At 45.0% G+C, this 27,102-nt stretch overlaps 1 protein-coding gene across 1 annotated transcript in view; it reads left to right on the top strand.

Moving 5' to 3' along the window:
- The window catches only part of pigk (phosphatidylinositol glycan anchor biosynthesis, class K), a 127,459-nt gene extending 102,969 nt beyond the window's left edge, over positions 1-24,490 (top strand). The window contains exon 11 of the mRNA XM_078560732.1: positions 20,192-24,490. Coding sequence (XP_078416858.1) covers positions 20,192-20,308 — 117 coding nt within the window. The 3' untranslated portion in view covers positions 20,309-24,490. The remainder of the gene's footprint in view (positions 1-20,191) is intronic.
- Positions 24,491-27,102: the final 2,612 nt, after the last annotated feature.

Consider the following 27,102-nt stretch of genomic DNA (forward strand, 5'->3'; position numbering starts at 1 on the left):
GGTGCCCTGGTTCCTCAGCTAATGTCACAGAAACGGATTAGCTGGTTATTTATCTCTGCTGTTTGTAGGACCTCGCTGTATGCAAATTAACCTTCACACCCCAACATTGACTAGACTTCAAAAGGACTTTAATGACTGCGGTAGGACCTTGGGACATCCTGAGGTTATTAAAGGTGCTATATAAATGCAAGTGCTTCTTTGTTTCTTTCCACTTCTGATGGGATGAGAATCTCCTGCGCCTGTGTGTTGTGCGGGTGCTGTGTGAAATGAGTTGGGCAGCCTCAGCCTGGTTCCTGTGGAGGTGGGTGTGCAGTACGAAGCTGTCCTGAATGCTGCACTAAATAGGCAACCTTACACCGAGAGGCTACAGAACGGGAAATGAAAACAAACTCCACTGAAGCGGAAGTTGAACCTGAGGCACATTATTGGGGATGAGTAAAGAGAGCTTCACTTTGCATCCGACTGTGTCGTCCCTGCCCTGACAGTGTCTGATGTCAGCACTGAGTGCCTGGAAATGGAAAGTGTTCCATTCCCCAGAACTAACAACTCTTGCTTCACTGAGCACAAAAATACATTTCTGTTGAGACTTTGCAACCCTGGCGGATTGCCATACATGAAATTTAATTTGAGTGGTTTGCAGATGTAGTAGGAGTTCAAAGAGCCTACTGGCAGACATCTTGAGCCTCATCTAGTTGTAGCCAATTTCATGCTTGGTAGTTGCATCGGCAAGTTAGCAAGGTTTGATTTAACAGTTTGAAGCTATTGCAGTCAAAAGGAAATCAGTGTTGCTATGTCGGTAGATGGCTCCAATATTATTTGAGATAATTAAAAAAAAAAAAATGTGCTTTTCTGAGCTGTAAATCTTTGTGTCAGCTGTGGCTCAGTGTGTAGCGCTCCTGCCTCCAAGTCAGAAGGTTAAGCGTTCAAATCCCACTTCAGGGACTTGAGCACAAACGCTAAGCTGGCACACCTATGCAGAACTGAGGAGACACTGCAATATCAGAGGTGCTGGGTTTTTTTTTGGCTGATATTTTGAACTGAGACCCTATCTGCCCCTTCAAGTGGATTTAGAAGATCCCATGGTATTATCTTGAAGAGGAGCAGAGGAATTCGACCCACTGTCCTGGCCAATATTTATCCCTCAACTAGCGTAGCTAAAAACAGATTATCCGGTCGTTATCTGCTGTTTGTGGGAGCTTGCCTTACACAAATTGGCTGTTGCGTTTCCTACATTACAATCGTGATTACACATCAATTTTATTTCATTGGCTATTATAAGGGGTGGTGTCGTGGTAATGTCACTGGGCTTGTAATGCGGAGGTCCAGGCTAATGTTCTAGGACCATGGGTTCAAACCCCACTGCAGCTGGTGGAACTTAAACTCAATTAATAAAATCTGGAATTGAAAGCAAGCCTCAGTAATGGTCACCATGAAACTATCATTGATTGTTGTAAAAACCCATCTGGTTCACTAATGCCCTTTAGGGAAGGAAATCTGCCATCCTTACTTGGTCTGGCCTACATGTGACTCCAGACCCACAGCAATAAGGTTGACTCTTAACTGCCCAATGAAATGGCCTGAGCAAGCCACTCATTTCAACGGCAATTAGGGAGGGGCAATAAATGCTTGTCCCGCACCCCATGAAAGATTAGTTAAAAAGAACACTTTTGGGTGTTCTTAGGTCTTGAAAGGCGCTACATGAATGCAAATTCCTGTTTTGCTGTCAAGAAGAAAAAAACATTGCGATGTTGCAGTGATGAGGGTGTGGATGAAATGTTCGTCCTGACAGTTGTCACTGCCGAGGTATGTCTCTCCGATGCACTTCCTGAGCTGCTTCATCCTCAAGTTGTCATCCAACCTCATTGAAGAGTCCATTTACTTTCTAGTTGATCTGGGAAAGCTTGTTTGCCACTCGTACGGATGTGTCGGACCACCGACGCGGGCGACTGGGTTGGGGAACTTGGTGGCAGGAAGTCATATGATGGACCACCTCCCAGAATATGTCCAGTCTGAGTCAGTAACCCTTTGTGGGTTGACTGCATTACATTTGTAGGAACTGGATAGGCTATAGCAAATCTCTGGAATGTTGCGCTCAATCACCATTTTGAAGGCAATAAGTGCAGTAAGTAAAAGTGGAAATACTGCAGAAGATTCAGAGATACCCCACAGGCATATGCGAATCATGTGTCAGGAGACAATTTTTCTGATTTATAAAGCCATAGATCTGACTTGGACCTATCAAAGGCAGAGTTAAATGCATCCATAAAGCCAATTCTGGTAGAGTGCAGGGAGCTGCCGGGCAGATTATTGGGATCCTCGATAATGGAAGCCATTTGACATTTGAAAGAATACATATATAAATATCTGGGATTCGATGGCCAGCTGCCACAGTTCTATAAACTTTCTGGCAGGTTTGTTCTCGAAATGTTGACAGGTGATTGTTGCTTCGGGAAGGGTAGGATGGATGATATAGGTTTTTTCCTCTATCCCCTCGCTCACTATTGATCTCGGCTCAGCGCAAGGTCAGTCATCCAATCTGTAGCCTTCACAAGGGCACCTGAGTGTTTTTCAGGCTTAGAGCCTGTGACATTTTTTTCCAGAGCAAGCGTTGCTGAGTCGGATAACTGGATTAATAGAGAGAAAAACTGAGGGTGGAGGTGGAAGAGCAACTAATGAGGAGCGTTACCGCTGGATTCTGATGAATTTGGGCTTTATCGTTTCGAACATTTGGATTCTTTAGCAGAGAGAGAGAGAGAGAACGCCAATCAATCAGCTAGCTGGCTGCTACTCAGTATTCTTTCATCCAAGAACACACCTCAGAATGAAAAAAAGAACGTGCATTTATATGGCGTTTCTCAAGACCTCAAGATGTCGCAAAGCACTTTTGAAACATAGTCACCAATGTAATGTAGGAAACGTGGCACAATCAAAGTCGAACAGTAGGTGGTAAAGCCATACTCCACGGTACTGCCGGCACATGACCTGCAGTGGGAAGAATATTGTGCTAAAAGCACTTAATAACTATCCTCTATTATTAAAACAAAGATTGATATGCCTGAGTTGCTGGCTATGGTATTCGATGTATTGAGTGACAGCCTGCTTCCTGCTCTAGAGTTTTAAAAGTCACACCCAGCAATGTTGATTTGGGCTAAGGAAGCAAGCAGAACTAAGACAGTGCAGCAAGCTCAGGCTGTTTAAGCTCATCACACTCCACCTGCTTTGATTTTTCTCAGCCCTATCTTTCCACCTTACCCACCAGATCCTTTAGTTGCCTTTTACTTGAGTAAGTTCCTCCCTTCCCAACCCTTTGCACGAAGTTTATCCTGGATTCCCTTTTAGCTGGCTTAAGTCAAATTCTAAAATCACCTTTGTTCTGAGAATATCAAACATGACAATGTTTGTGATTGTGAAATGATTGTACGCTTGTATAAAGCAGCAATGACTATATATATATATTGCCCAGCTCGCACACTACCGCTGTCCTTTCAGATTTACAGGAGCCGCACTCATCGCTAATCTGCTTCAGAGTAAAGGCCCCTGGGGTTTCTTTACAATCTTGAAAGCCAATGAGGATCTAAATGAGAGAGAATAAGAGAGATGATGCAAAGCTTGCGCCTGACCACGGCGGACTTTTTTTTTAAAAAGGAATCCATTAGTTAGTAGACAGTAGGGCACACAATTTGGTTGAGATCATTTGGCTTAAAGGCTATTAACAATCGGAATGACATGACGCTCCGTTTGGAGCCATCGGGGATTCTATTCAATTTTGTGCTGGAGGAGTTTCACAGGGAGTAGGATGCATAATGTGGAGGGATGATTAACTGTACCTTTCACTGTCATCACAGCCGGGGGATGTTTAAAGTCGCACTGGGACCGAGAAGACAGCTTCATGACAGTGCTGCCTGCCACTGTGAGGGCAGACCAGACTGCTTGCAATCTTTAGTGGGATGACTGTGAAGAATGGGTTGGGACCAAGAGCTATCTACGGAGGGGGAAGATAATCCCACGGTTTTTTTTTCTCTGTAAGTGCTTACACGTACTGCTCACCCCCAGTTCCATCAAATAGCGCTTGTAACTACAAAATGACTGAGAGTTACTGCACAGAAACAGGCCATTCAGCTCAGTTGATCTATATCGGTTTATGGTCCACATGAGCTTGCTCCCACTTCATCTCATTTAACTCTACCTATCAGTATTGCCTATTCTTCTCTTTCCCATGTATTTATCTAGATTCCCCTTGTTATGCTATCCGCCTCAGCTGCTCCTTGTGGTCAGAAGTTCCACATTCTAGCTACTCTCTAGGTAATGAAGTTTCTTCTGCATTTCTTATTGGATTTATAAGTGACCATCATGTATTTATAGCCCCTAGTTTTAGAGTCGCCCATCAGTGAAAACATTTTCTCTATGCCTACCCTATTAAACCCCTTCATTTTTTTATTCCTTCATGGGTTGTGGGCATCGCTGGGCTAGGCCAGCATTAATTGCCCATCCCTCGTTGCCCTAGAGAAAGTGGTGGTGAGTTGCCTCGTTGAACCGCTGCAGTCCATGTAGTGTAGGTACACCCACAGCGCTGTTAAGAAAGGAGTCCCAGGATCTTGACCCAGTGACAGTGAAGAAATGGTGATATAGTTCCAAGTCAGGATGGAGTGTGGCTTGGAGGGGAACTTGTAGGTGGTGGTGTTCCCATTCATCTGCTGCCTTTGTTGTTCTAGATGGCAGAGGTCACCGGTTTGGAAGGTGATGTTGAAGGAGCCTTGGTGAGTTCCTGTAGTGCATCCTGTCGGTGGTACAGTCTGCTGCCACTGGTGGAGAGAGTGAATGTTTAAGGTGGTGGATGGAGTGCCAATCAAGTGAGCGCCTCTGTCCTTGATGGTGTCAAGTTTCTAGACCGTTGTTAGAGCCACATTAAACCAAGCAAGTGGAGAATATTCCATCAAGCTCCTGACTTGTGCCTTGTGGTAGGTGGACACGCTTTGAGGAGTGAAGACGTGAATTACTTGCAGAATTTCCAGCCTCTGATCTGCCTTCGTAGCCACTGTATTTATATGGATGTTCCATATCAGTTTCTGGTCAATGGTAACGCCCAAGATATTGATAGTGGGGGATTCAGCGATGGTAATGCCATTGAATGTGAGGGGGAGGTAATTAAACTCTTTCTCGTTGGAGATGGTCATCTTGTGTGGTGCGAAAGTTACTTGCCACTTATCAGCCCAGGTCCTTAATGTTGTCCAGGTCTTGCTGCATTTGGACATAGACTGCTTCAGTATCTAAGGAATTGCAAATGGTGCTGAACATTGTGAACATAACTTTAAAGACATTTATCGGATCACCTCTCAGTCATCTCTTTCCTAGAGAAAAGAGCCCTAACTTGTTCTGATAGTTGTATCCTATTAGTTCTGGTATAATTCTTGTAAATCCTTTTTGTGCTTTCTACAATGCTTTTGTATCCATTTTTGTAATGTAGAGGCCACAACACTCAGTACTCCAAGCGTGGTGTAACCAATTTTATCATAGTCTCCCTGCTTATGAATTCTATTCTTATTAAAGGAAAATAAAAGCAAAGCAAAAAAAGGCAGAAAATATTAACTTTGAAGTTGAGGTTTGTTGAGAGCTCCCACACCCAGCTATCCACTACAATCCCATTCCTCTTATCCTCTAATATCTCCTCTTCTAAATCTCCCTTAAAGGAAAGACTTGCATTTACATAGTGCCTATCACAACCTCAGTACACCATAAAGAGCTTTTCTTGAAGTGTATTCACTTGCACAGCCAATTTGTGATTAGCAAGCTCCCACAAGCAGGAATGCAATACTGCATGCACAATCTGTTTTATTGAAATTTCAGAGGGTAGTTCCTGGGCAGCTGAAGGCATAGCTGCAGATGTGGGGAGCAATGAAAATGGGAGATACACAGAAGATCAGAATTGGAGGAGCGCAGAGATCTTGGAGGAGAGAGAGGAAAGAGAATTGTTGCTGCGTCTCTTAGGGAGCCAAGTTTACTCGTGGAGTAGACATGGAAGTTTACTCATCGTCTGATTGTGTCTGATGCTTGCAAGGTCAGCAGTGAATGTCACACTGATCTGGTTTAATTATTCCAGGCCACTTAGCATGGTAGGTGATGGAGCCTCTGTGGATGTAGTGTTTTGAACTTGCAAAAGGCATTTGGTAGAGTTCAGCACCAAGAATAAGAGTGCACAGAATTGGAGATAACCTTGTGATATGAGTTGGTAATTAGTAATGAGGATTCTCTGTTTGGCATGATGTGACAAATGTATTCCCCAGGGAATGGTACTGGGTGTCAGCTTCTCTCCTTGTATGTTAATGACTTGGATGAGGGAATAGGATATTGTCTATCCAAGATTGCAGATCATAGTAAGTTAAGAGGCATAGTAAGCTGTGTAGATAGGAGCAGGAAGTTACAAAGAGACATGGACAGACTACAACAAAAACAGAAAATGCTGGAAAAACTCAGCAGGTCTAACAGCATCTGTGGAGTGAAAAACAGAGTTAACGTTTTGAGTCCATATGACTCCTTCAGAGCTACAAGAGTTGAATGTGCAAAAGTGTGAAGTCATCCATTTCGGGTCTGATAAAGACAAATTGGGGTCATTTCTTAGTGATGAGAGACTAGGAGCTGTGGAAGAGCAAAGGGATTTAGGTATCCATGTACATGAATCATTAAAAACTGGTGCACAAATTCAATGGGGAGATGGTGGCGTAGTGGTAATGTCGCCGGACTAGTAACCCAGAGGCTCATGCTAATGTTTTGGGGACAATGGTTCAAATCCCACCACGACAGCTGATGCAATTTGAATTCAAGTAATAACCTGGGATTAAAAAGCTCATCTCTGTCATGGTGACCATGAAACTATTGTCGTAAAAACCCATCTGGTTCACTAATGTCCTTTAGGGAAGGAAACCTGCTGTCTTTACCTGGTCTGGTCTATGTGTGACTCTAGACCCAGAGAAATGTGGTTGACTCTTAACTGACCTCTGAAATGGTGTGGCAAACTACTCAGTTCAAGGGCAATTGGGGATGGGCAGCAAATGCTGGCCTTGCCAGTGATTCCCGCATCCCATGAAATTATTTTTTAAAAAGTGAATGGAATGTTGACCTTTGTCTGAAGATGGTTGGAATGCAAAAATGAGGAAGTGGTGGTTTTGGTCAGACTCCATTTTGAGTGCTGCTTTCAGCTCCAGACACCGAACCTCAGGAAGGATATATGGGACTCGAGGAGGTACAGCATAGATGAACCAAAATTATATGAGGGCTTGAAGGGTTAGATTATGAGGTGGAATAACAAACTCAGCTTGCATTCCCTTGAGTTTAGAAGGTTGATGGGGTGATGTATTCCAAGTGTTTAAGATGATAAAAGGATTTGATTTTTTTTTGTTCTAGCCATTCACTGGCATCACTGGCTGGGCCAGCATTTATTGCATATCTGTAGTTGCCCTTGAGAAGGTGTGGTAAGCTACCTTCTTGACAAATGAGTGGCTTATCAGGCCATTTCAGAGAGTTGCTATGGGTCTGGAGTCACATAGGTTAAATGAGGTAAAGGCATCAGATTTCCTTCCCTAAAGTAGGGAAGATGCAGAGAATCCATTTTCTCTAGTTGGGAGATCTGGAACAAGAGGGCAGAATCTTAACTGGGGAGACGGTGGCCTAGTGGTATTGTCACTGGACCCGGGAAACCCAGGGGTATCGCTCTGGGGAACCTGGGTTCAAATCCCACCACAGCAGATGGTGGAATTAAAAGTCTAATGACTGTGAAACCTTTGTCGACTGTTGTTAAAAACCCATCTGGTTCACTAATGTCCACTCGGGAAGGAAATCCGCCGTCCTTACCTGGCCTGGCCTACATGTGACTCCAGACCCACAGCGATGCGGTTGATTCTTAAATGTCCTCTGAACAAGGGCAGGTATGGATGGGCAATAAATGCTGGCTGAGCCAGCGATGACCACACCCCATGAACGAATAATTAAAAAAAGCTCCGAGAAGGGCCATTTTTTCTCACACGTGACAGTGGAAACCTAGACCTCAAAAGGCTGTGGATACTGGGCCATCTGAAATTCTCGAGTCAGCTTTTAGTTAGATTACAGTGCAAAGGCTTATGAAGCAAAGGTGGATAAACGGATCAACCGTGATCAATAAAATGGTGGAGGAGGCTGAAAGGGGCTGAACGGCCTACTTACGTTCCTGTCTCCCTAAATCCTGAACCCCTGTGTCTCAAAGAAAGATGTGAACTTGTAGAGATGGATTGGCTGGTTCCAAATGAAAGGGACAGAGGAGGAGTGGAATTGTTTTCTGTGCTGTAGTGTTCTATGGTTCTATGTATCTTGAGGATATCACCTAGCCCACAAGTACAGTTGAATGAACATTTATTGCTGGGGAGCAACAAAAATTAAAAGGCATATAATGAGAGAGAGGATAGAAACCAAGCGGTGGTTATTATCCCAAAGCACAGTATCACATCTCCACAATACGTTTTCCCCACAGCACCAACCTAATGAAAAATGCTTTCAAAATGAAGGAGTCTAGAAGTTCAACAGTCGCGTCAGGGCCTGGTGGTGTAAAGGTTATGCCACTGTGTTAATAATTTAGAGGATGATAACTCAGATTCCACCATGACCATGTCAGAATTTGAACTTAATTTAAGAAAATAAAGTTTGGCAGTAAAAAAGACCTGTGCAGCACCTTTGGCAACCTCAGGACCTCCCAATAAAGTACATTTGAAGTGGAAAATCACTGCTGTAATGTAGGAAATGTGGCGACCAATTTGCACACAGCAAACCCCCATGAACAATAATGTGATAATGACTAGACAATTTCCTTTTTTTTGTGTAGTGACGTTGATTGAAGGATAAATATTGGCCAGGATACCCAGGAATTACTCCCCTGCTGTTTTTCGAATCTTTTACGTTCATCTGCCGAGAGTAGACGGGCTTATTTTAATGATTAATTCGAAAGGTGGCACCTCCAATTGGGCAGCTGCCTCTCAGCGCTGCACTGGAGCGTCCATGAAACTGTTGGATTGTCACGCAAACACGTGTAGTTCACTGAAGCCCTTACCCGCTTTGGCCAATCCAACGCCAATGTGGTTGACTCATAACCGCCCTTTGAAGTGGCTCTCAGTTGTAAATCATGTTCTCAGGGAAACTAGGAAATAAATGACCACGTGCTGAAAATTAATCGTTTAAAACAAAACCTCCACCTGATAGCTGAGGGTTTGTACAATAGCCACTTTGTATAATTTTGTTAATTGTCGGATGTATCTGACAGAGGCAATTGATTGGAAAACTGGGCTGCAACCCTGCTATTTTTGAGCCATTTTTGATTTATTTCTTGGAAGCGAAAAGAGTAAAGCCTGCTGGGCAAACAAACCAGACACTTTACTCTTACTGCCAATGCAGTGCGGGACATGCTGTGAGAAATTGATGGGATGCACAATGTGAGAGAACAGCAATCAGTGATATTCTCCCAAGCTGGTAAAGTTTATTCCGCTACATAGAATTAGGTAGAATTCAGCACGGAAACAAGCCATTTGGCTAAAGATTCTAGATGAGGATTTTAACTTGAAAGAAAGAACTTATATTCATTTAGCATCTTCCATGACCTTGGGACAATTAAATAATAATTGATCAGTTTTTCACTGATTCCGATCGAGGAATATATATTGGCCAGGGCACTGGGGCGAACTACCCTGCTCCTCTCGCATTAGTCGAGGACAGACAAACCCTTGGTTTAATGGCTCTTTGGAAGGATGGCACCTCTGACAATGCCTTAGTAACTGCACTGATAGCATCAGTTGAGATTTTCCTTTCAAGCCTCTGCAGAGGGACTTGAACCCACAACCTTCTGAATCGGAGGTGAGAGGGCTACTGACTGAGCCGCTGCTGACACTATAATTGAGATCATTACAGGTCAGGAGCCCACGAGAACCGTAGAAAACGTGGCAACCAATTTGTACACAGCAAGTTCCCACAAACAGAAATGGGATAATGATTGGATTTTCTTTTTGTAGTGATGTGGACTGAAGGGTAAATATTGGCCAGGATACCCAGGAATTACTCCCCTTTTCAGATCTTCTATGCTCATCTGAGAGAGCAGACTTTTGATTATAAGAATGTAAGAAATAGGGAGCAAAAGTAGGCCATACAGCTTTTTGAGCCCCGCTCCACCATTAAATATCCTGGCTGATCCTCAACCTCCCACCGGTCCTGCATATCTTTTGATTCCCTTGGAGCCCAAAAATCTGTTGACCTAAGCCTTGAATATACTTATCGACTGAGCATCCACAATCCTCTGGGGTGGAGAATTCTAAAGATTCACGAGCCTCTGAGTGAAGCTATTTTTGTGTGCATTCAGATAGAGTGCCTTTAACTTTGCCTCCTTTGCAATCTCTAGCCTTAACTGCTGGCGCATGCTTATGTTTGCACGCTCTGTCCCTTCCTGACACACTCTAATAACAATTTTGCTATCCTGCTCTCTCACCTTCTTCTCTCTCTTTAGTTTATCACATCTTCACTCGCCCCCCCCAATATTTAGGTTAAAGCCCAATGGAGACATGAGGAAAAACTTTATCATGCAGCAAGTGAATGGGACCTGGAATGCACTGCCTGAGAGTGCGATTGAGGCAGGGTCAGTAGAGGCATTTAAGAGGGAATTGAATTATTATCTGCAAAGGAAGCATGTGTAGGGCTATGGGTAGAATGATGGGGTGTGACACTAGGTGAACTATTCCTTCGGAGAGCCAGTACAGACACAACAGGCTGAATGGCCTCCTTCTGTGTTATAACCATTCTGAGACTCTGTGATACTTGTAGAAGCTCTTACAATTTGTGTTTATATTTCTTAATAGTTTACTCTCATCCTATTTTGTCCCTCTTTATCGGCTTTTAGATTATCGCTAAAGAAAGAGATTCTTTTTGTCAAAGTTTTTCGTCTTGCACTCATCAGAGTAATTGTTCCCTTGACATTTGGTATTCTTGCGAATGGTCGTGATGAGTGCGAGATGAAAAACTTTGACAAAAAGTTTTTTTTCGGCAATACTCAAGTTCTGTGCAATGTAGTGGGGGATAAGTTCCAGACAAGTTGGAGTTGATATCTAGGGTGGTGGGGGGGGGTGGTGGTGGTTGCATGGTCTTGGGTGAGGGCGAATCAATTCTGGAGGTGATCAAAGCATTGGTACAATGACGGAAGCAACACATTTGCAAGTCCACAAGTATCCATAAGTACCGAAGCAAATAGAATACAGACAGTGGCAGCAGTGCGCCAGTGACTAACCCCGGAATGGGCAGAAATCAACTGGTCTTGCAGAGTCCAGCTGGAAAGTTGGCGCACACATAAGAAACATGAAGATGCACACAGCCCATCTCATAACCACCAAGATCTCTTCAGATTAAAGCAAAACGCAACACGCAGCCTGAAATCTTCATGTGATTGAAGCACGAGTGGTTATGAAACCAAGCTGTTATTTTCTTGCTAATTTTTTTTGTTGTTGCCAGAGTTTTGTTTGTAGCTTGTAATCTATATAAGGAATGTGCAGCTTCGAGCAACAAAGATTAATTTGTCAGATGTCACTGGATGGGACCGTTCCTTACGTTTCTCTGCAACTGAGGTGATTTCAAATAGTAAAGAAAAACTTGCATTTACCTAGTGCCTTACATGACATTTAAGTGCTCTACAGCCAGCAAATGTTTTTGAAATGGAGTCACTCTTGCAACGCAGGGAAAAGTGGCAGCCAGTTTGCACTCAACATGGTACCACAAACAGCAATGAGATGAATGACCAGATAATATGTTCTTTTTTTAATATTCATTCATGGGATGTGGACATCACTGGCTAAGCCAGCATTTATTGCCCATACCGAATTGCCCTTGTTCAGAGGACGTTTAGGAGTCAACCACATTGCTGTGTGTAGGCCAGACCAGCTAAGGACGGCAGATTTTCTTCCCTAAGGGACATTAGTGAATCAGATGGGTTTTTTACACAATTGACAATGGTCATCATTAGTCTTTTAATTTCAGATTTTTACTGAATTCAAATTCCACCATCTGCCATCATCTCCCATGTTTTTGGTGGTGTCTAGCTGAGGAATGAATGTTGCCCAGGACACTGGAAAACTCTGTTGCTGCCCCTCTTCAAAATACTACCGTGAAGGGGAGGCGATGATAAAGTGGTATTGACACTGGACTAGTAATCCAGGGACCCAGGGTACTGCTGTAGGGACCCAGGTTTGAATCCTGCCACGGCAGATGGTGGAATTTAAATTCAATAAAAATCTGGAATTAAAAGTCTAATGTTGACCATGGAACCATTGTTGTAAAAACCCATCTGGGTCACTAATGTTCTTTAGGGAAGGGAATCTGCTGTCCTTACCTGGTCTGGCCTACACGTGACTCCAGACTCTTGGTTGACTCTTAAATGCCCTCTGAAATGGTCTAACAAGCCACTCAGTTGTAACAAACCACTACAAAGTCACATAAAAGGAATGAAACTGGACGGACCACCCGGCATTGACCTAGGCACCGGAAACGACAACGGCAATCGCAGCCCTGTCGACCCTGCAAAGTCCTCCTTACTAACATCTGGGGGCTAGCGCCAAACTTGGGAGCTGTCTCACAGACTAGTCAAGCAACAGCCTGACATAGCCATCCTCACAGAATCATACCTTACAGATAATGTCCCAGACACCACCATCGTCTTCCCTGGATATGCCCTGTCCCACCGGCAGGACAGACCCAGCAGAGGTGGCGGCACAGTGGTATACAGTCAGGAGAGACTCCGGACCCCATGAAGTCTCATGGCATCAGGTCAAATCTGGGCAAGGAAACCACCTGCTGATTACCACGTACCATCCCCTCAGCTGATGAGTCAGTGCTCCTCCATGTTGAACATCACTTGAAGGAAGCACTGAGGGTGGCAAGGGAGTAGAATGTTTTCCGGATGGGGGATTTCAATGTCCATCACTAAGAGTGGCTCAGTAGCATCACTACTGACCGAGCTGGCAGAGTCCTAAATGACATAGCTGCTAGACTGGGGCTGCGACAGGTGGTGAGGGAATCAACAAGAAGGAAAAATATACTTGACCTCATCCCCACCAACCTGCCTGCTACAGATGCATCTGTCCATGACAGTAGCGGTAGGAGTGGCCACCGCACAGTCACCGTGGAGACGAAGTCCCGCCTTCACATTGAGGATACCCTCCATCGTGCTGTGTGGCACTAGCACCGTGCTAAATGGGATAGATTTTGAACAGATATAGCAACTCAAGACTGGGCATCCATGAGGCGCTGTGGGCCATCAGCAGTAGCAGAATTGTACTCGAACACAATCTGTAACCTCATGGCCCGGCATATCCCCCACTCTACCAATACCATCAAGCCAGGGGATCAACCCTGGTTCAGTGAAGAGTGCAGGAGGGCATGCCAGGAGCAGCACCAGGCATACCTAAAAATGAGGTGTCAACCTGGTGAAGCTATGACACAGGACTACTTGCATGCCAAGCAGCAAGGGATAGACAGAACTAAGTGATCCCACAACCAGCGGATCAGATCTAAGCTCTGCAGTCCTGCCACATCCAGTCATGAATGATGGTGGACAATTAAACAACTCACTGGAGGAGGAGGCTCTGCAAATATCCCCATCCTCAATGATGGAGGAGCCCAGCACATCAGTGCAAAAGATAAGGTTGAAGCATTCGCAACAAACTTCAGCCAGAAGTGCTGAGTGAGTGATCCATCTGAGCCTCCTCCAGAGGTCCCTGCATCACAGGTGCCAGTCTTCAGCCAATTCGATTCACTCCATGTGATATCAAGAAACAGCTGAAGGCACTGGATACTGCAAAGGCTATGGGCCCTGACAATATTCCAGCAATAGCACTGAAGACTTGAGCTCCACCCCTAGCCAAGCTGTTCCAGTACAGCTACAACACTGGCATCTACCCGGCTATGTGGAGAATTGCCCAGGCATGCCCTGTACACAAAAAGCAGGACAAATCCAGCCCGGCCAATTACCGCCCCATCAGTCTACTCTCCATCATCAGTAAAGCAATGGAAGGGTGCATCAACGGTGCTATCAAGCGGTACTTGCTTAGCAATAACCTGCTCACTGACGCCCAGTTTGGGCTCTGCCAGGGTTACTCAGCTCCTGACCTCATTACAGCCTTGGTTCAAACATGGACCAAAGAGCTGAACTCCCGAGGTGAGGTGAGAGTGACTGCCCTTGACATGAAGACAGCATTTGACTGGGTGTGGCATTATGGAGCCCCAGCAAAACTGGAGTCAATGGGAATCAGGGAGAAAACTCTCTGCTGGCTGGAGTCATACCTAGCACAAAGGAAGATGGTTGTGGTTGTTGGAGGTCAGTCATCTCAGCTCCAGGACATCACTGCTCAGGTAGTGTCCTCGGCCCAGCCACCTTCAGCTCCTTCATCAATGACCTTCCTTCCATCATAAGGTCAGAAGTGGGGATGTTCTCTGATGATTGTGCAATGTTCAGCACCATTCACGACTCCTCAGATACTGAAGCAGTCCATGTCCAAATGCAGCAAGACCTAGTCAATATCCAAGCTTGGGCTGACAAGTGGCAAGTAACATTCGTGCCACACAAGTGTCAGGCAATGACCATCTCCAACAAGAGAGAACCTAACCATCGCCCCTTGATGTTCAATGGCATTACCATCACTGAATCCCCCACTATCAACATCCTGGGGGTTACCATTGACCAGAACCTGAACTGGACTAGCCAGATAAATACTGTGACTACCAGAGCAGGTCAGAGGCTAGGAATCATGCGACGAGTAACTCCCCTCCTGACTCCCCAAAGCCTGTCCACCATCTACAAGGCACAAGTCAGGGGAGTGTAATACTCCCCACTTGCCTGGATGAGTGCAGCTCCCACAACATTCAAGAAGCTTGACACCATCCAGGACAAAGCAGCCCGCTTGATTGGCACCACATCCACAAACGTTCACTCCCTCCACCACCGATGCACAGTAGCAGCAGTCTGTACCAGTTACCAGATGCACTGCAGGAACTCACCAAGGCTCCTTCGACAGCACCTTCCAAACCCATGACCACTACGATCTAGGACAAGGGCAGCAGATAGATGGGAATGCCATCACCTGGAAGTTCCACACCAAGTCACTCATCATCCTGACTCGAAAATATGCCGCCGTTCCTTCACTATCGCTGGGTCAAAATCCTGGAACTCCCTCCCTAACAACACTGTGGATGTACCTACACCACATGGACTGCAGCGGTTCAAGAAGGCAGGTCACCACCATCTTCTTAAGAGCAACTAGGGATGGGCAATAAATGCTGGCCCAGCCAGCGAAGCCCACAATCCCATGGATGAATTTTTAAAAAGGCTTTTTAGGTCCATCGGCGAGGACGGTCAGGGCCTTAGTGTACGAACATACAAATTGGGAGCAGGAGTAGGCCTCTTGGCCCTTCACAGCTGCTCCACCATTCAATAAGATGTCTGATCTGATTGCAAGCTCAACTCCACATTCCTGCCTACCCCGATTAACCTTTCACCCCCTTGCTGACTAAAGAACTTCGGTCAAGCAGCAAGTGACAGCTTGGCTGGCAGCTGGAATGGACATGAGGGAGCGATGGGACCTTGCCAGCACTGAAGGCAAGGGGGCCTTGGGAAGGAACCTGGACATGGGAGGGCCTGAGTGTTTCTTGACAGGCCAGGAGGAGCAGCACTCCTGTCTACACAAAATATTAAAAAAGAATTAAAACCCGGGTCTAGATCTAGATCGTGGTTTATCTATAGCTTAAACTCATTTAATGTCCTTACCTAGTGAAACTTTTTATCAATCTCAGCTTTGAAATTTTCACTCAATCCTCAACAACTTGTTTGAGGGAGAAAGTTCCAGATTTTCACTCGCCTTTGTGTGAAGATCTTCTTCCTGACCTCACCTGTCATAGGCCTAGCTCCAATTTTAAGCTTGGATCCATCCCCTTCTTCTGGACTTGTCCAAGAGAGGGAACAGTCTCTATCTACCCTGTCAAAATCTTTAATCATCTGAATCACTCCATTTGATTACCCCTTAATCTTTTATATTCAGGGGAGGTACAAACATGGTCTATGCAATCTGTGCCCATAGTTTAATACTCTTAGCCCCAGTATTATTCTGGTGAACCTATGCGGCCACTGCTCCAAGGCTAATGTATTGTCCCAGCATTGTGGTGCCCAGAATGGAATGTGATACTCCAAATGCATTCAAACCAGAGCATAACCTCCCCCCGCCCTAACTGCTGAATCATTGCTGGAACTTCTTGCGTCTGCTTCCTTTGTGTTCAAAACCAAACACAAAGCCCCAAGCAAGGTCTAATGGACCTTCCGGGTCCATTGCCTCCTGTGATGAAAGCCAACATCCCCCTTAGCCTTTTTGATGCCTGTGTGAAACCAGGGAATGTTCAGTGACATTGCAGAATAGGTCATTCAGCCATTGTGCCTTGTGCCGTTCTACTTCATCTTCACCCTACTATCAAGCTTGTGTTGAACATAGGTACCAGTATGGATCTGTTGGGTTGAATGGCCTGTTCCTGTGCTATAAGTACAATGTAGCTCTTTGTAATTGCACACCATTCTAATAATTGGCATGTTTGAAGTGAACTGACAGCAGTGATTTCCTATTTGTATGGAAATATTTAGAGCAAAACCATCTTAATACATGTTCTTCTACAGATATATCCTGAAAAATCACGATCTTCAAAATATTCTTGCAGAAAGTACTGGATGCTAAGTTATTAAACACTGTACAATATTTATTGCCGTTATCATCGATCCCTGCTACAAAATGCATACCCTTGGCCCTGACTCCACCTTCCTCTCCATTATAAAGGCAGTCTATAACCCCTCTATAATATTAGCGCCCTCTGCCTCTACCTCAGCCCAGCTGGCTTTGCCACCTCCAGAACAACTGTTCCACTGTGCTCCTGGCTGGTCTCCCATTGGCTGCCCTCCGTAAACTTCAGCTCATCCAAAGCTCTGGCGCCCACATCCTGGATTGCAGACCCCCCCAGTGCCTCTCCTGTAAAATCCTTACTTGGTTTGTGTCTCTGGCCTTGCCCCTCCCTAACCCTTAGCTGTGGTTCACCTCTGAGTCATGTCCCTCCCCAGACACTTGAACAGAAAAAAAATCTAGGCTGACATTGCAGTGCAGTACTGAGGGAGTGCGACATTGTCTGAGGTGCTGTCTTTTGGATCAGATGTTAAACCGAAGGGCCATCCACCCTCTCACATGGCGAGCAGGGGAATTATCCCAATACTTATCCCTTAACCGACAGCTCTAAAAGCAGATTATCCGGTCATTCTCATATTGCTGATTGTGGGAGTTTGCTGTGTGTAAATTGGCTGCCATGTTTCACTACGTTCCAACAGTAACTACACTCCAAAAGTACCTCATTGTTCGTAAAGCGCCTTGGGACATTCTGAAGCCTTAAACAGTGTTGTTTACATGCAAGTTCCTCTGTTTTTAATCAAAAATCAACTTTGCGTCAACTGTGATGCCTTAAGTGACTGAGCTCATTAATGTGCGGCTGGTCAATTGAAACGAAAATGTCTGAATTCTTCCGGTGGGGGGTGGTGGGGGGGTGGGGGGGGCGGGGGGGGGATGGCTAAGATTCTGGGATGGATAAAAGGTCATCGATGAGATTGTTTAGGCCACGCTGTGTGAAAATGCTTAACAGCGAAATGGCCAAGGCTAGAGGTAATTTGTCAGTGAGGCCGGGTGCCACTTATAGGGGAACGCACATCTGATGCTAATAAATGGAATGATTGATGGGACAAAGTGGATGATGAAAAGTGCAAAGCAACCTACACAATGGACTTGCATGTTAATTGGAAGATTTTAAATGCAGCAGCCGCATAATATAGATTACTGTTCGAGACTGGCTATCCCAACAGAATGTTAATGGGCTGTGACTTTCCAATTTCTTTTCTCCCCCATATATATATGCACCATTTTCAAAAGTATTCGAAGTGTGAAGTGTTGCAATGAAAGCAGGTGGCTGCTGCCGCATAATTGGAGCTGAAGTTCAATTTAATCCCACAACAGGATTTAAAATGCGTTCGGCAAAAAAAAAAAAATCTGTGCACCTCACCGAGCACACACGATATTTTAAGGAGCAATCTCCCGTCGAATATGGTCAAATTGCGTGTTGCAGCCAGCTGTACACAGGCTAGATTGAACTCCAATGAGTTTGATGCTATCTGTTTAAATGGCAAACACTGACTTGCTGGATTCAGCGGCTGAGCTAACACAGCGCCGCATGCATAAAACAATCTCATCTCATCGTTATTTTTTTCTGTCTGAACTCCATTTGGCTTTTTTTAAATTTAATATTTTAACTCTTTAGAGGCAAGAATCGAGTTAGACTAAAAATACGATAATTGGTTTCAGTAGCAATGTGACCTGGCAGCTGTACAGATAAAGATGCTCACAACCCTAGACGGAGGCTCAGTGACAACGGCAACAATGGCATGTATTTAAATACTGCCTTTAGCACGCCGAGGTGAAGCTTGGTCAAAGAGGTAGTTTTTAAGGAGCATCTTAAGGAGCACCACCGCCTGGAAGTTCCCCTCCAAGCCACTCACCACCCCGACTTGGAAATATATCACCGTTCCTTCGCTGTCGCTGGGTCAAAATCCTGGAACTCCCTTCCTAACAGCACTGTGGGTGTACCTACAGTGGTTCAAGGAGGCAGCTCGCCACCACCTTCTCAAGGGCAATTAGGGGTGGGCAATAAATGCTGGCCCAGCCAGCGACGCCCACATCCCGTGAATGAATAAAGGAAAAGGGGAAGGGTAGAGAGGTTCCGGGAAGGAATTCCAGAGCTTAGGGGCTTGGCAGCACAGCTGGCAAAATTGGCAATGTGCAAGAGGCCAGAATTGAAGGCAGGTTGGGCCTGGAGGAGTTGACAACTCAGAAGCAAGGGTGCTCACTGCTTTCCTTTGGGAGGCTGATTAATTCTTTGTTGGCACTTCCTGTAAGCTGCCCTGATTTGGTCTCCTCGAAATCACTGTAAATAATTGGCTGTCTTTATCCTCTCACTGCTGCTAGATTATGCCAACTTTTGTATGTGACAGATTTCCCTTCCCTTCACCCATCCATTCTGCTGTGTCTCTAAACTTTGGTTTGATCTTCATGCGAGTCTCGCAATGGCAGGCTTGTTCTCTCCAACAATCTGAAGCAATAACCGCGATACCTTTTCAAACCGGGTCAAGCTTCCCTGATTTCAGTCGAGTTTAACACTAATCTTTGTTGCTAATACCTTTAGCCAAACAGTGCTCCTTTATAGCAAGTAATCCAGGGCTTCCAGTCCCCATCCTTTTAGTTTTCCTTAAAAAAAGCCAGGTGTCCTGGTGCATGAATCAGGAAAAGTCAGTTTGCAGGTACTGCAAGTGATTAGGAAGGCAAATGGAATCTTGTCATTTATTGCAAGGGAAATGGAATATAAAAATAGGGATGTTTTGCTACTGCTGTACAGGGCACTGGTGAGACCACATCTAGAGCACTGTGTACAGTTTTAGTCTCCTTATTTTAAAAAGGGTATAAATGCGTTAGAAGCAGTTCAGAGAAGGTTCACTCGACTGATGCCTGGAATGGCGGGGTTATCTTACGAGGAAAGGTTGGACAGGCCGGGCCTGTGTCCATTGGAGTTTAGAAGAATGAGAGGCGATCTTATTGAAACATATGAGATCCTGAGGGGACTTGACAGAGTGGATGCTGAAAGGATGTTTCCCCTTGTGGGAGAGACTAGAACCAGGGGACACAGTTTAAAAATAAGGGGTCTCCCATTTAAGACAGGGATGAGAAGAAATATTTTCTCTCAGAGGGTCGTGAATCTTTGGAACTCTCTTTCCCACAGAGTGGTGCAGGCAAGGTCAGTGAGTATTTTTAAGGCAGAGGTAGATAGATTCTTGACTAACAAGGGGTCAAAGGCTATTGGGAGTAGGCAGAATGTGGAGTTAAGGCCACAATTGGATCAGCCATGACCTTATTGAATGGCGGAGCAGGCTCAAGGAGCCGAATGGCCAACTCCTGCTCCTAATTCGTATGTTCGTAGGCTGGTGTTAAAAGTCCATATTGAAAAGCCCCACACACCTTCACAGGCATGGTTTTTAAATGCCAACGCTGGGCCGGTTGATCATTCCTGTTAACTTGTTTTACAGAAACCAAAGCAAAAGGACTGGCATCCCCCGGACGGATTTATCCTGGGCCTCTGGACACTGATCCTCCTGGTCTTCTTCAAAAGCTATGGACTGAAGCACCTCAAGCATATATTCTGATCGACATTACTGAGCGGGTAACGAGAGCGGCCGATTCCTTGGCCCTCAAGGATTTGAACACCAAAGCCTGTCAACGTGATGCACTGCTGTAAATTATTTTCAATTGATATTTTTGAGGGGTTTTTGGACTATGGCTTGAAGGTTGAAATAATGGGAAAGGAGTGAGTTTTGAGGGCGCATTTATGGGTTTAGAGTTGAGGTGAAGCTAAACTTGCGTGTAAATTGACTGGAATGTCCGGAACTGACTGTAGGTCGAAGCAGAGTGAAACTCCCTTCTTTCCCGGGAGCCTTGCTCTATTTATCCTTGGTGTTAAGTCAAACCGTGACTCTGGATTCAGGTTGCATTTACACCATGAACTGCAGCATTGGTGCAAAGCGAAAGATGCCAATGCATGAAAACTACATTTGTCCCAGCGAAGATGGCCGAAGAAACAAAGCTTTGCCTATAGGTTATTCAGAAATGATTGTGGAAATAAAATATGTTCTGAAAAGCCTGAGCAATAACATGGCAATATTACACACAAAGTTTAATTCCTCTGTCTTAACCTCTCACTGGAGGTAAATATCATAATTAAGAACCAAACGTCTGTTGACAGGGTTTTTCTTTTTGTTGGTTTATAAGGTGAATCAGGCCTTAGTTGTGGCCACGTTGTTTCCTGGCTCTGCTGTCATGTCAGCAGGGCAGCTCCTGGACTCTTCCTATTCCCCCCCCCACCCACAGCCACAGAGACAGGCTCACTCCCACAGTAGTTCTGGTTTTGCAAATATTTCAAATAAATATCAACTTGGCTCAATTGGCGACCCTCTCGTCTATGAATCAGGAGCACATGGTTCTAGGGTGGCACTCCAGTGCAGTACTGAGGTACTGCTGCACTGCCGGAGGTGCTGTCTTTCAGAAGAAATGTTAAACTGAGGCCCCACCTGCTCTCGCAAGTGGCTGTTAAAGATTCACTTCCACTATTTCAAAGAGAAGGGCTGTTCTTCCCGGTGTTCTGGTCAATATTTATCCTTTAAACAATGCCACCAAAGCACACATTAACAGATCATTTATCTATCTCTCTTGCTCTTCCTGGGACCTTGCCAATCGTAGATTGGCTGTTGCATTTACTTTCATAACAACAGTTGCAGCACTTAGAAACTTAAATCAGTTTTTTAGATGTGATATAACTTCATATGAATGTCCAGCCTTTCTTGAGCCCTGTTTAAATTTGTTTAAACTTCATTAACAGTATATTTTAGAATGGTAGAACCAGACAAACAAAGGAGGCCATTCAGCCCTATGTGTCTGTGCTAGCTTTTTAAAAGATCTGTCCAATTAATCCCACTTCATAGCCCTGAATAGTTTCACTTTCCATGTTTACATCCAATTTCCTTTTGAAAGTTACTGCCCCCACCACCCTTCCAGGCAGCCCACGCTGGATCACAATAACTCGCTGAGTTTAAAAAAGCAGTCTCCTCATCTCCCTCTAATTCTTTTGCCAATTATCTTAAATCAGTGTCCTCTAGTACTGACCTTCCTGTCAGTGGAAACATTTTCTCCATATCTTGTCCACCAAAACTGCTCAGAATTTTGAGCATCTCTATTAAATCTCGCCTTGAGTGAACAGTGCAGCTTCTATAATCTCCCCACACATTTCTATCGCAAGAAGGACAAGACACTTAAATCAGCACTTTTTTTCAGTGCAATGGTATGCTTAATGTGTAAGATAAAAGCAAAAAACTGCGGATGCTGGAAATCCAAAACAAAAACAAAAATACCTGGAAAAACTCAGCAGGTCTGGCAGCATCTGCGGAGAGGAGCACAGTTAACGTTTCGAGTCCGAATGACCCTTCAACAGAACTAAGTAAAAATAGAAAAGAGGTGAAATATAAGTTGGTTTATGGGTGGGGATGGGACAAGAACAATGTGTATTTTGTTTATTTTCCTCTATGTTCAGTTGTGATGCTTTACCTGTTAGAATAGTGCCCAATCCACACTCAGGCCTGTGTAGACGGGCTATAAGAAGGTGTGAGAGCGCCTTGTGTGAATGTTCCTTCTGATTTTATCCTATATTGCAACAGTCTGACTTATAACTCATCTGGTTGAGAAGCCTTGGCACCTAATGTGATGCAGGTACTATCCAACCATGGGGAACAGGTCCAGTGGGGTTCATAGGATATTGGGAGTCTATGTCAGCTGTGGCTCGGTTGGTTGCAAACTTGCATACAAATCACTAGGTTCTGGGTTCAACTCCCACTCCAGGGCTTCAGTGCAAAAACCAAGGCTGACACTCCAGTGCTGTACTGGGGGAGTACTGCACACTCGGAGGTCCCATCTCTCGGATGAGATGTTAAACCGAGGCCCCATCTGCCTGCTTGGATGGTGGTAAAAACGACCCTGGCGTCCTGGCCAATATTTATCCCATAATCAATCTTGCAAAAACACATGATCTGGCCGTTATCACATTTCTGTAAAGCGCTTTGACACATCTTTCTTTCTTTTCTCGAACTTGTTTCTGCCATTGAATCAGAACACCTGTCTAACAGCCCCTCAAACAATTCCTGAGTTTTCACCTCTGCAAAGGATATGGAGCAAAAGTGGGGTGAATGGACTTGAGGTCCATTCAGTGGATCTCAAACTGCAGCCCACGACGCAAATGGCCTCCAAGCGGTCTAGTGGGCTTGTCCAAAAATGCAAGCCTTTGACGCGCAACCACACGCCCAAGGCCATACGAGAGAACAAGCCAGAACCTACGTCCCCACCACTCGCTGGACGTCACACATCCAGGCCAATTCCCCACGTGTGCGTCGCGAGTCATGATGACAGCAAGTGAGTTTTATAAGCGTGACTTGTGTTACTGTTACAAGGAGGTTGAATTTTCAACTCTTGCGGGACTGAAAACAAAGAGGGAGGAGTTTGCTGAACGCGGAGCTCGACGCGAAACTGAAGCTCTCCAGCTTGGAACTGGACATCACTTCATTGGTGTTTAATCAGAAGCAGCGCCATTCTTCCCAGTAATCTGACGAGCGGTTTTGTGGCGCCAAGTGGAAGTGGATGGTTAGGACCGGCAGTTGCTCTGTGGGCCTAACTGGTCTGTGGACAAAAACGTTTGAGAACCACTGATCTAATTGAATGGCAAAATCATGAATGGCCTCCTCCCATTCATATTAACCATTCTGTGAATGTGCCCATCCTGACATAGACTCGTGGACGTTTACAATGCCGAGGTAGGCCACTTGGTCCATAGTGTCTTTGCTAGGGCAAACCAAGCTGATTCCACTGAACTTTCCCCATTGCTCTGTAAATTCCTCTACTTCAAATACTTTTCTAACCTATGCTCAAAAGGTGCGGTGCTCTCTGCCTCAGCTGTTCCCGTGGCAAAGCATTCTGTGCTCCAACAACTCTCTGAATCCAGACGTTTCTCCTCATCCCGGTCTGCACTCTCGATCTATTCCCCTCCCTGCCTTCCTTTCACCAAAAATAGCAAGTGTAAAGTGACACGCTTTGTTTTGTCTCTCTTGTTAGGAATCACCATGTGTCCAGGTCAAAGTGTTTTTAAAATTGTTTTTAATGCTTGATTTGGGAAGCAGCTGCCGAGAGAAGAAAAATTCAGTTGAACTGACTTGTTGTTACTTTACCTTCATGGATTACTTGCCCATTGAGATCTTGAGCATTGAGAGGTTTAAGATTTATTTTACAAGATGAATTTCTGAGTCCTGTCTTTGAGAGTTAATGCGGGGGTGTGGGGTGTGATGTGGTTGAGGCTGGGATCTTGGGCGTATGGGAGATCGATGGTGGATGCTGTAATGGGGAGATGGCGCAATGGATATTCAAGATGGATGCGATCACTTGGGTTGAAGAGCTTTCTTCTTCCAACCCATCTTGTGAGACAAAGATATCAAGAGATTCTTGTTAGACAAGGATATCAAGGACGATGGAGCTGAAGTGGATGAATGGTTTTGAGGTACAAATCAGCCATGATCTTGCAGAACATTGGAATAAGCTCAAGGGGTTAAATGTCCTTCTGTTCCTAAGAGGTAACAAAGAATCCATGTGACGATGGAACTCTTTGTGATTCTGTTGTGGTGTTTGCTGATGTTTAATTCCCCCCACCATCCTCGCCCCCTCAGTTCTGAAACATGTTTACTTAGAAATAAAACTGCTGTACCATATCTTGCCAATAATAAAAGCAATTGCAGCTATGCAAATTGTTACTAGATTATTTAACAAGGGACACCTTAATTAACCCATCACATTTGTACAAATGATTTATTCGTTTAATGTTGCAAGATGATGATATTGTCGGATCTTTTCTACTTACAACAAGCTAAGACCATTGACGTTCACAGCAAAATATTGAGCCTGGCATTCTGAGCCAACATTGCAATGACCAGTCAATTTGGTTTCTGTTAAAGGTGGAATGTCGGCCAGGACACTGCAGCACTCCCCTGGCACTATGGAATTTGAAAGGAACCAGTGACTATCGACTGACCTTTGCAATGCAGCACTCCCTCAGCGCCGAACTGCAAGGTCCATCAAAGAGCTCAGTGCCTAGTCTGAAGCATGAGAGTGCTGCCAACTGAGTCAAATTGTCACATTCATCACAGTTAGAGTGCTGGCCATCTTGAATCTCAGCCTAGTGACATTTTTTTAATTCATTCATGGGACGTGGGCATCGCTGGTAAGGTCAGCATTTATTGCTCATCCCTAATTGCCTTTGAGAAGGTGGTGGTGAGCTGCCGCCTTGAACCGCTGCAGTCCATGTGGTGTAGATACGCCCACAGTGCTGTTAGGGAGGGAGTTCCAGGATTTTGACCCAGCTACAGTGAAGGAATGGCGATATATTTCCAAGTCAGGATGGTGAGTGACTTGGAGGGGAACTTCCAGGTGGTGGTGTTCCTATCTATCTGCTGCCCTTGTCCTTCCAGATAGTAGTGGTCATGGGTTTGGAAAGTACTGTCTAAGGAGCCTTGGTGAGTTCCTGTAGTACATCTTGTAGATGGTACACACTGCTGCTACTGTGTGACGGTGGTGGAGGGAGTGAATGTTTGTGGATGAGGTGCCAATCAAGCGGGCTGCTTTGTCCTGGACGATGTTAAGCTTCTTGAGTGTTGTAGGAGCTGCACTCAACCAGGCTAGTGGAAAGTATTCCATCACACTCCTGACTTGTGCCTTGTAGACGGTGGACAGGCTTTGGGGAGTCAGGAAGTGAGTTACTTGCCGCAGGATATTGCAATGATATTGGTCAATATTAACTACCTGTTCCTCTCTAAGGTGCTTCTTAAGACCTACCTTTTTCACCAAGCTTTCAGCCACCTGCCTAATAACTCCTTTTGGAGCTCAGTGTCAAAAATTTTGTTTGATTACACGCCTATGAAGTGCTGTGGGGGCGGGGCGTTTTACTACAGTAAAGGTGCTATATAAACTCAAGTTGTTGTTGTCTAGCTGAACTTTAAATTTAGCTCATTGACCTGAAATGTAGGAAACATGCAATCAGATATAAATCCAAACTGCAAAGTCTCAGCAGACCTTAAGATGCATTTACAATGTAGCTACAGCAGTGTATGAAAATCCCTGTATGGGTTCTAACTTTGCAGCTACCCGTTTACAGTAATTTTCATTTATATAACAACTTGTAACATAGAATAATATCCCAAGGCGCTCCTCAGAGATATAATCAAACATAAACAAAACTGATGGATTCAGAGGCTCATTCTAGAATTGACATCGTACATATGTATTTATTTGAAAAATGAAAATTTTTTCACTCACACAGAAATTATTCTACTATTGTCATTGTATACCCCAGTCATAACATGATGAACCAAATCCGAGATGTTTTAAAATCTATTTTTCTTTTTGCCCAAATTTTTTCCCCCTCTTCTGCTGAAGTTGCTGAGCCCCTCAATGGGCTTTCCACAGGTGCCTGAACAGGCAGGAAATTCCACCATGAGTGCCTTAATTTCCCGAGATGGGAGGTCTTGTGGCAGTGGATAATGTACCTGCCTCTGAGCCAGAAGCTCCAGATTCGAGTCCCACCCCAAGGACTTGGTGACCAAAGAAGGTGCGTTCGTAACGCAGCCAAACAGGTTGATGATCAACCTCTAAATCCTTCCTTTACGCTTATGGCAGGCAGTAAGAGCGGGAGAGTTTCCTGGTCAACCGGAAGCAAGTGGCAGCTCCGTGGCAAGCATCCCCCTTGCTCCGAGAGACTTGCTCGAGAGAGAATTTGCTGAGATGCATTCTTTCCGAATGCCACTCTCTGTTGGTAATACAACCGTCCCTTAAATGTCAGATAACTTAGTAGTCACAGAGTAAAGCATGCAGTGTAAGTCTGAGCAGTGACTGAGTTCTAGTTCAGTACATTGTCTCGACTATATGGATCAGCAAAAACCATGATAATTTAGCATTCTTTTAGTGTAGGTTAATCGTCGAGAAGTATGTAAATCCACAATAGGGATCATTGCTTTCACTTTCCACTTCAGTGGTCACTGAGTGCCTGGATTCAGCTGTTACTGATAGCAGCTTTAAGCCTGGCAACAGCATCAACATTGCCTGCAACTAATCTCTTGTCCACATCTCATTGCTGGTGTTAATCATGGCTCAGTGGCGGCAGTCTGGCCTCTGCCTTGGATGGTTGTGATTTCAAGTCCAGAGATTTCAGCGCAAGATCTAGGCTGACACTTCAGTGCGGTACTGAGTGAATGCGGCATTATTAGAGGTGCCACCCTTTGTTAAACCTCAGCCTGTTGTAAAAGGCCCCAAGGCCCTGTTTCAAAGAAGAACAGGGGAGCTCCTCCCAGTGCTCTGGCCA

Source organism: Cetorhinus maximus, chromosome 17, assembly GCF_964194155.1.
Source record: "Cetorhinus maximus chromosome 17, sCetMax3.hap1.1, whole genome shotgun sequence".
Lineage (NCBI taxonomy): Eukaryota > Metazoa > Chordata > Chondrichthyes > Lamniformes > Cetorhinidae > Cetorhinus > Cetorhinus maximus.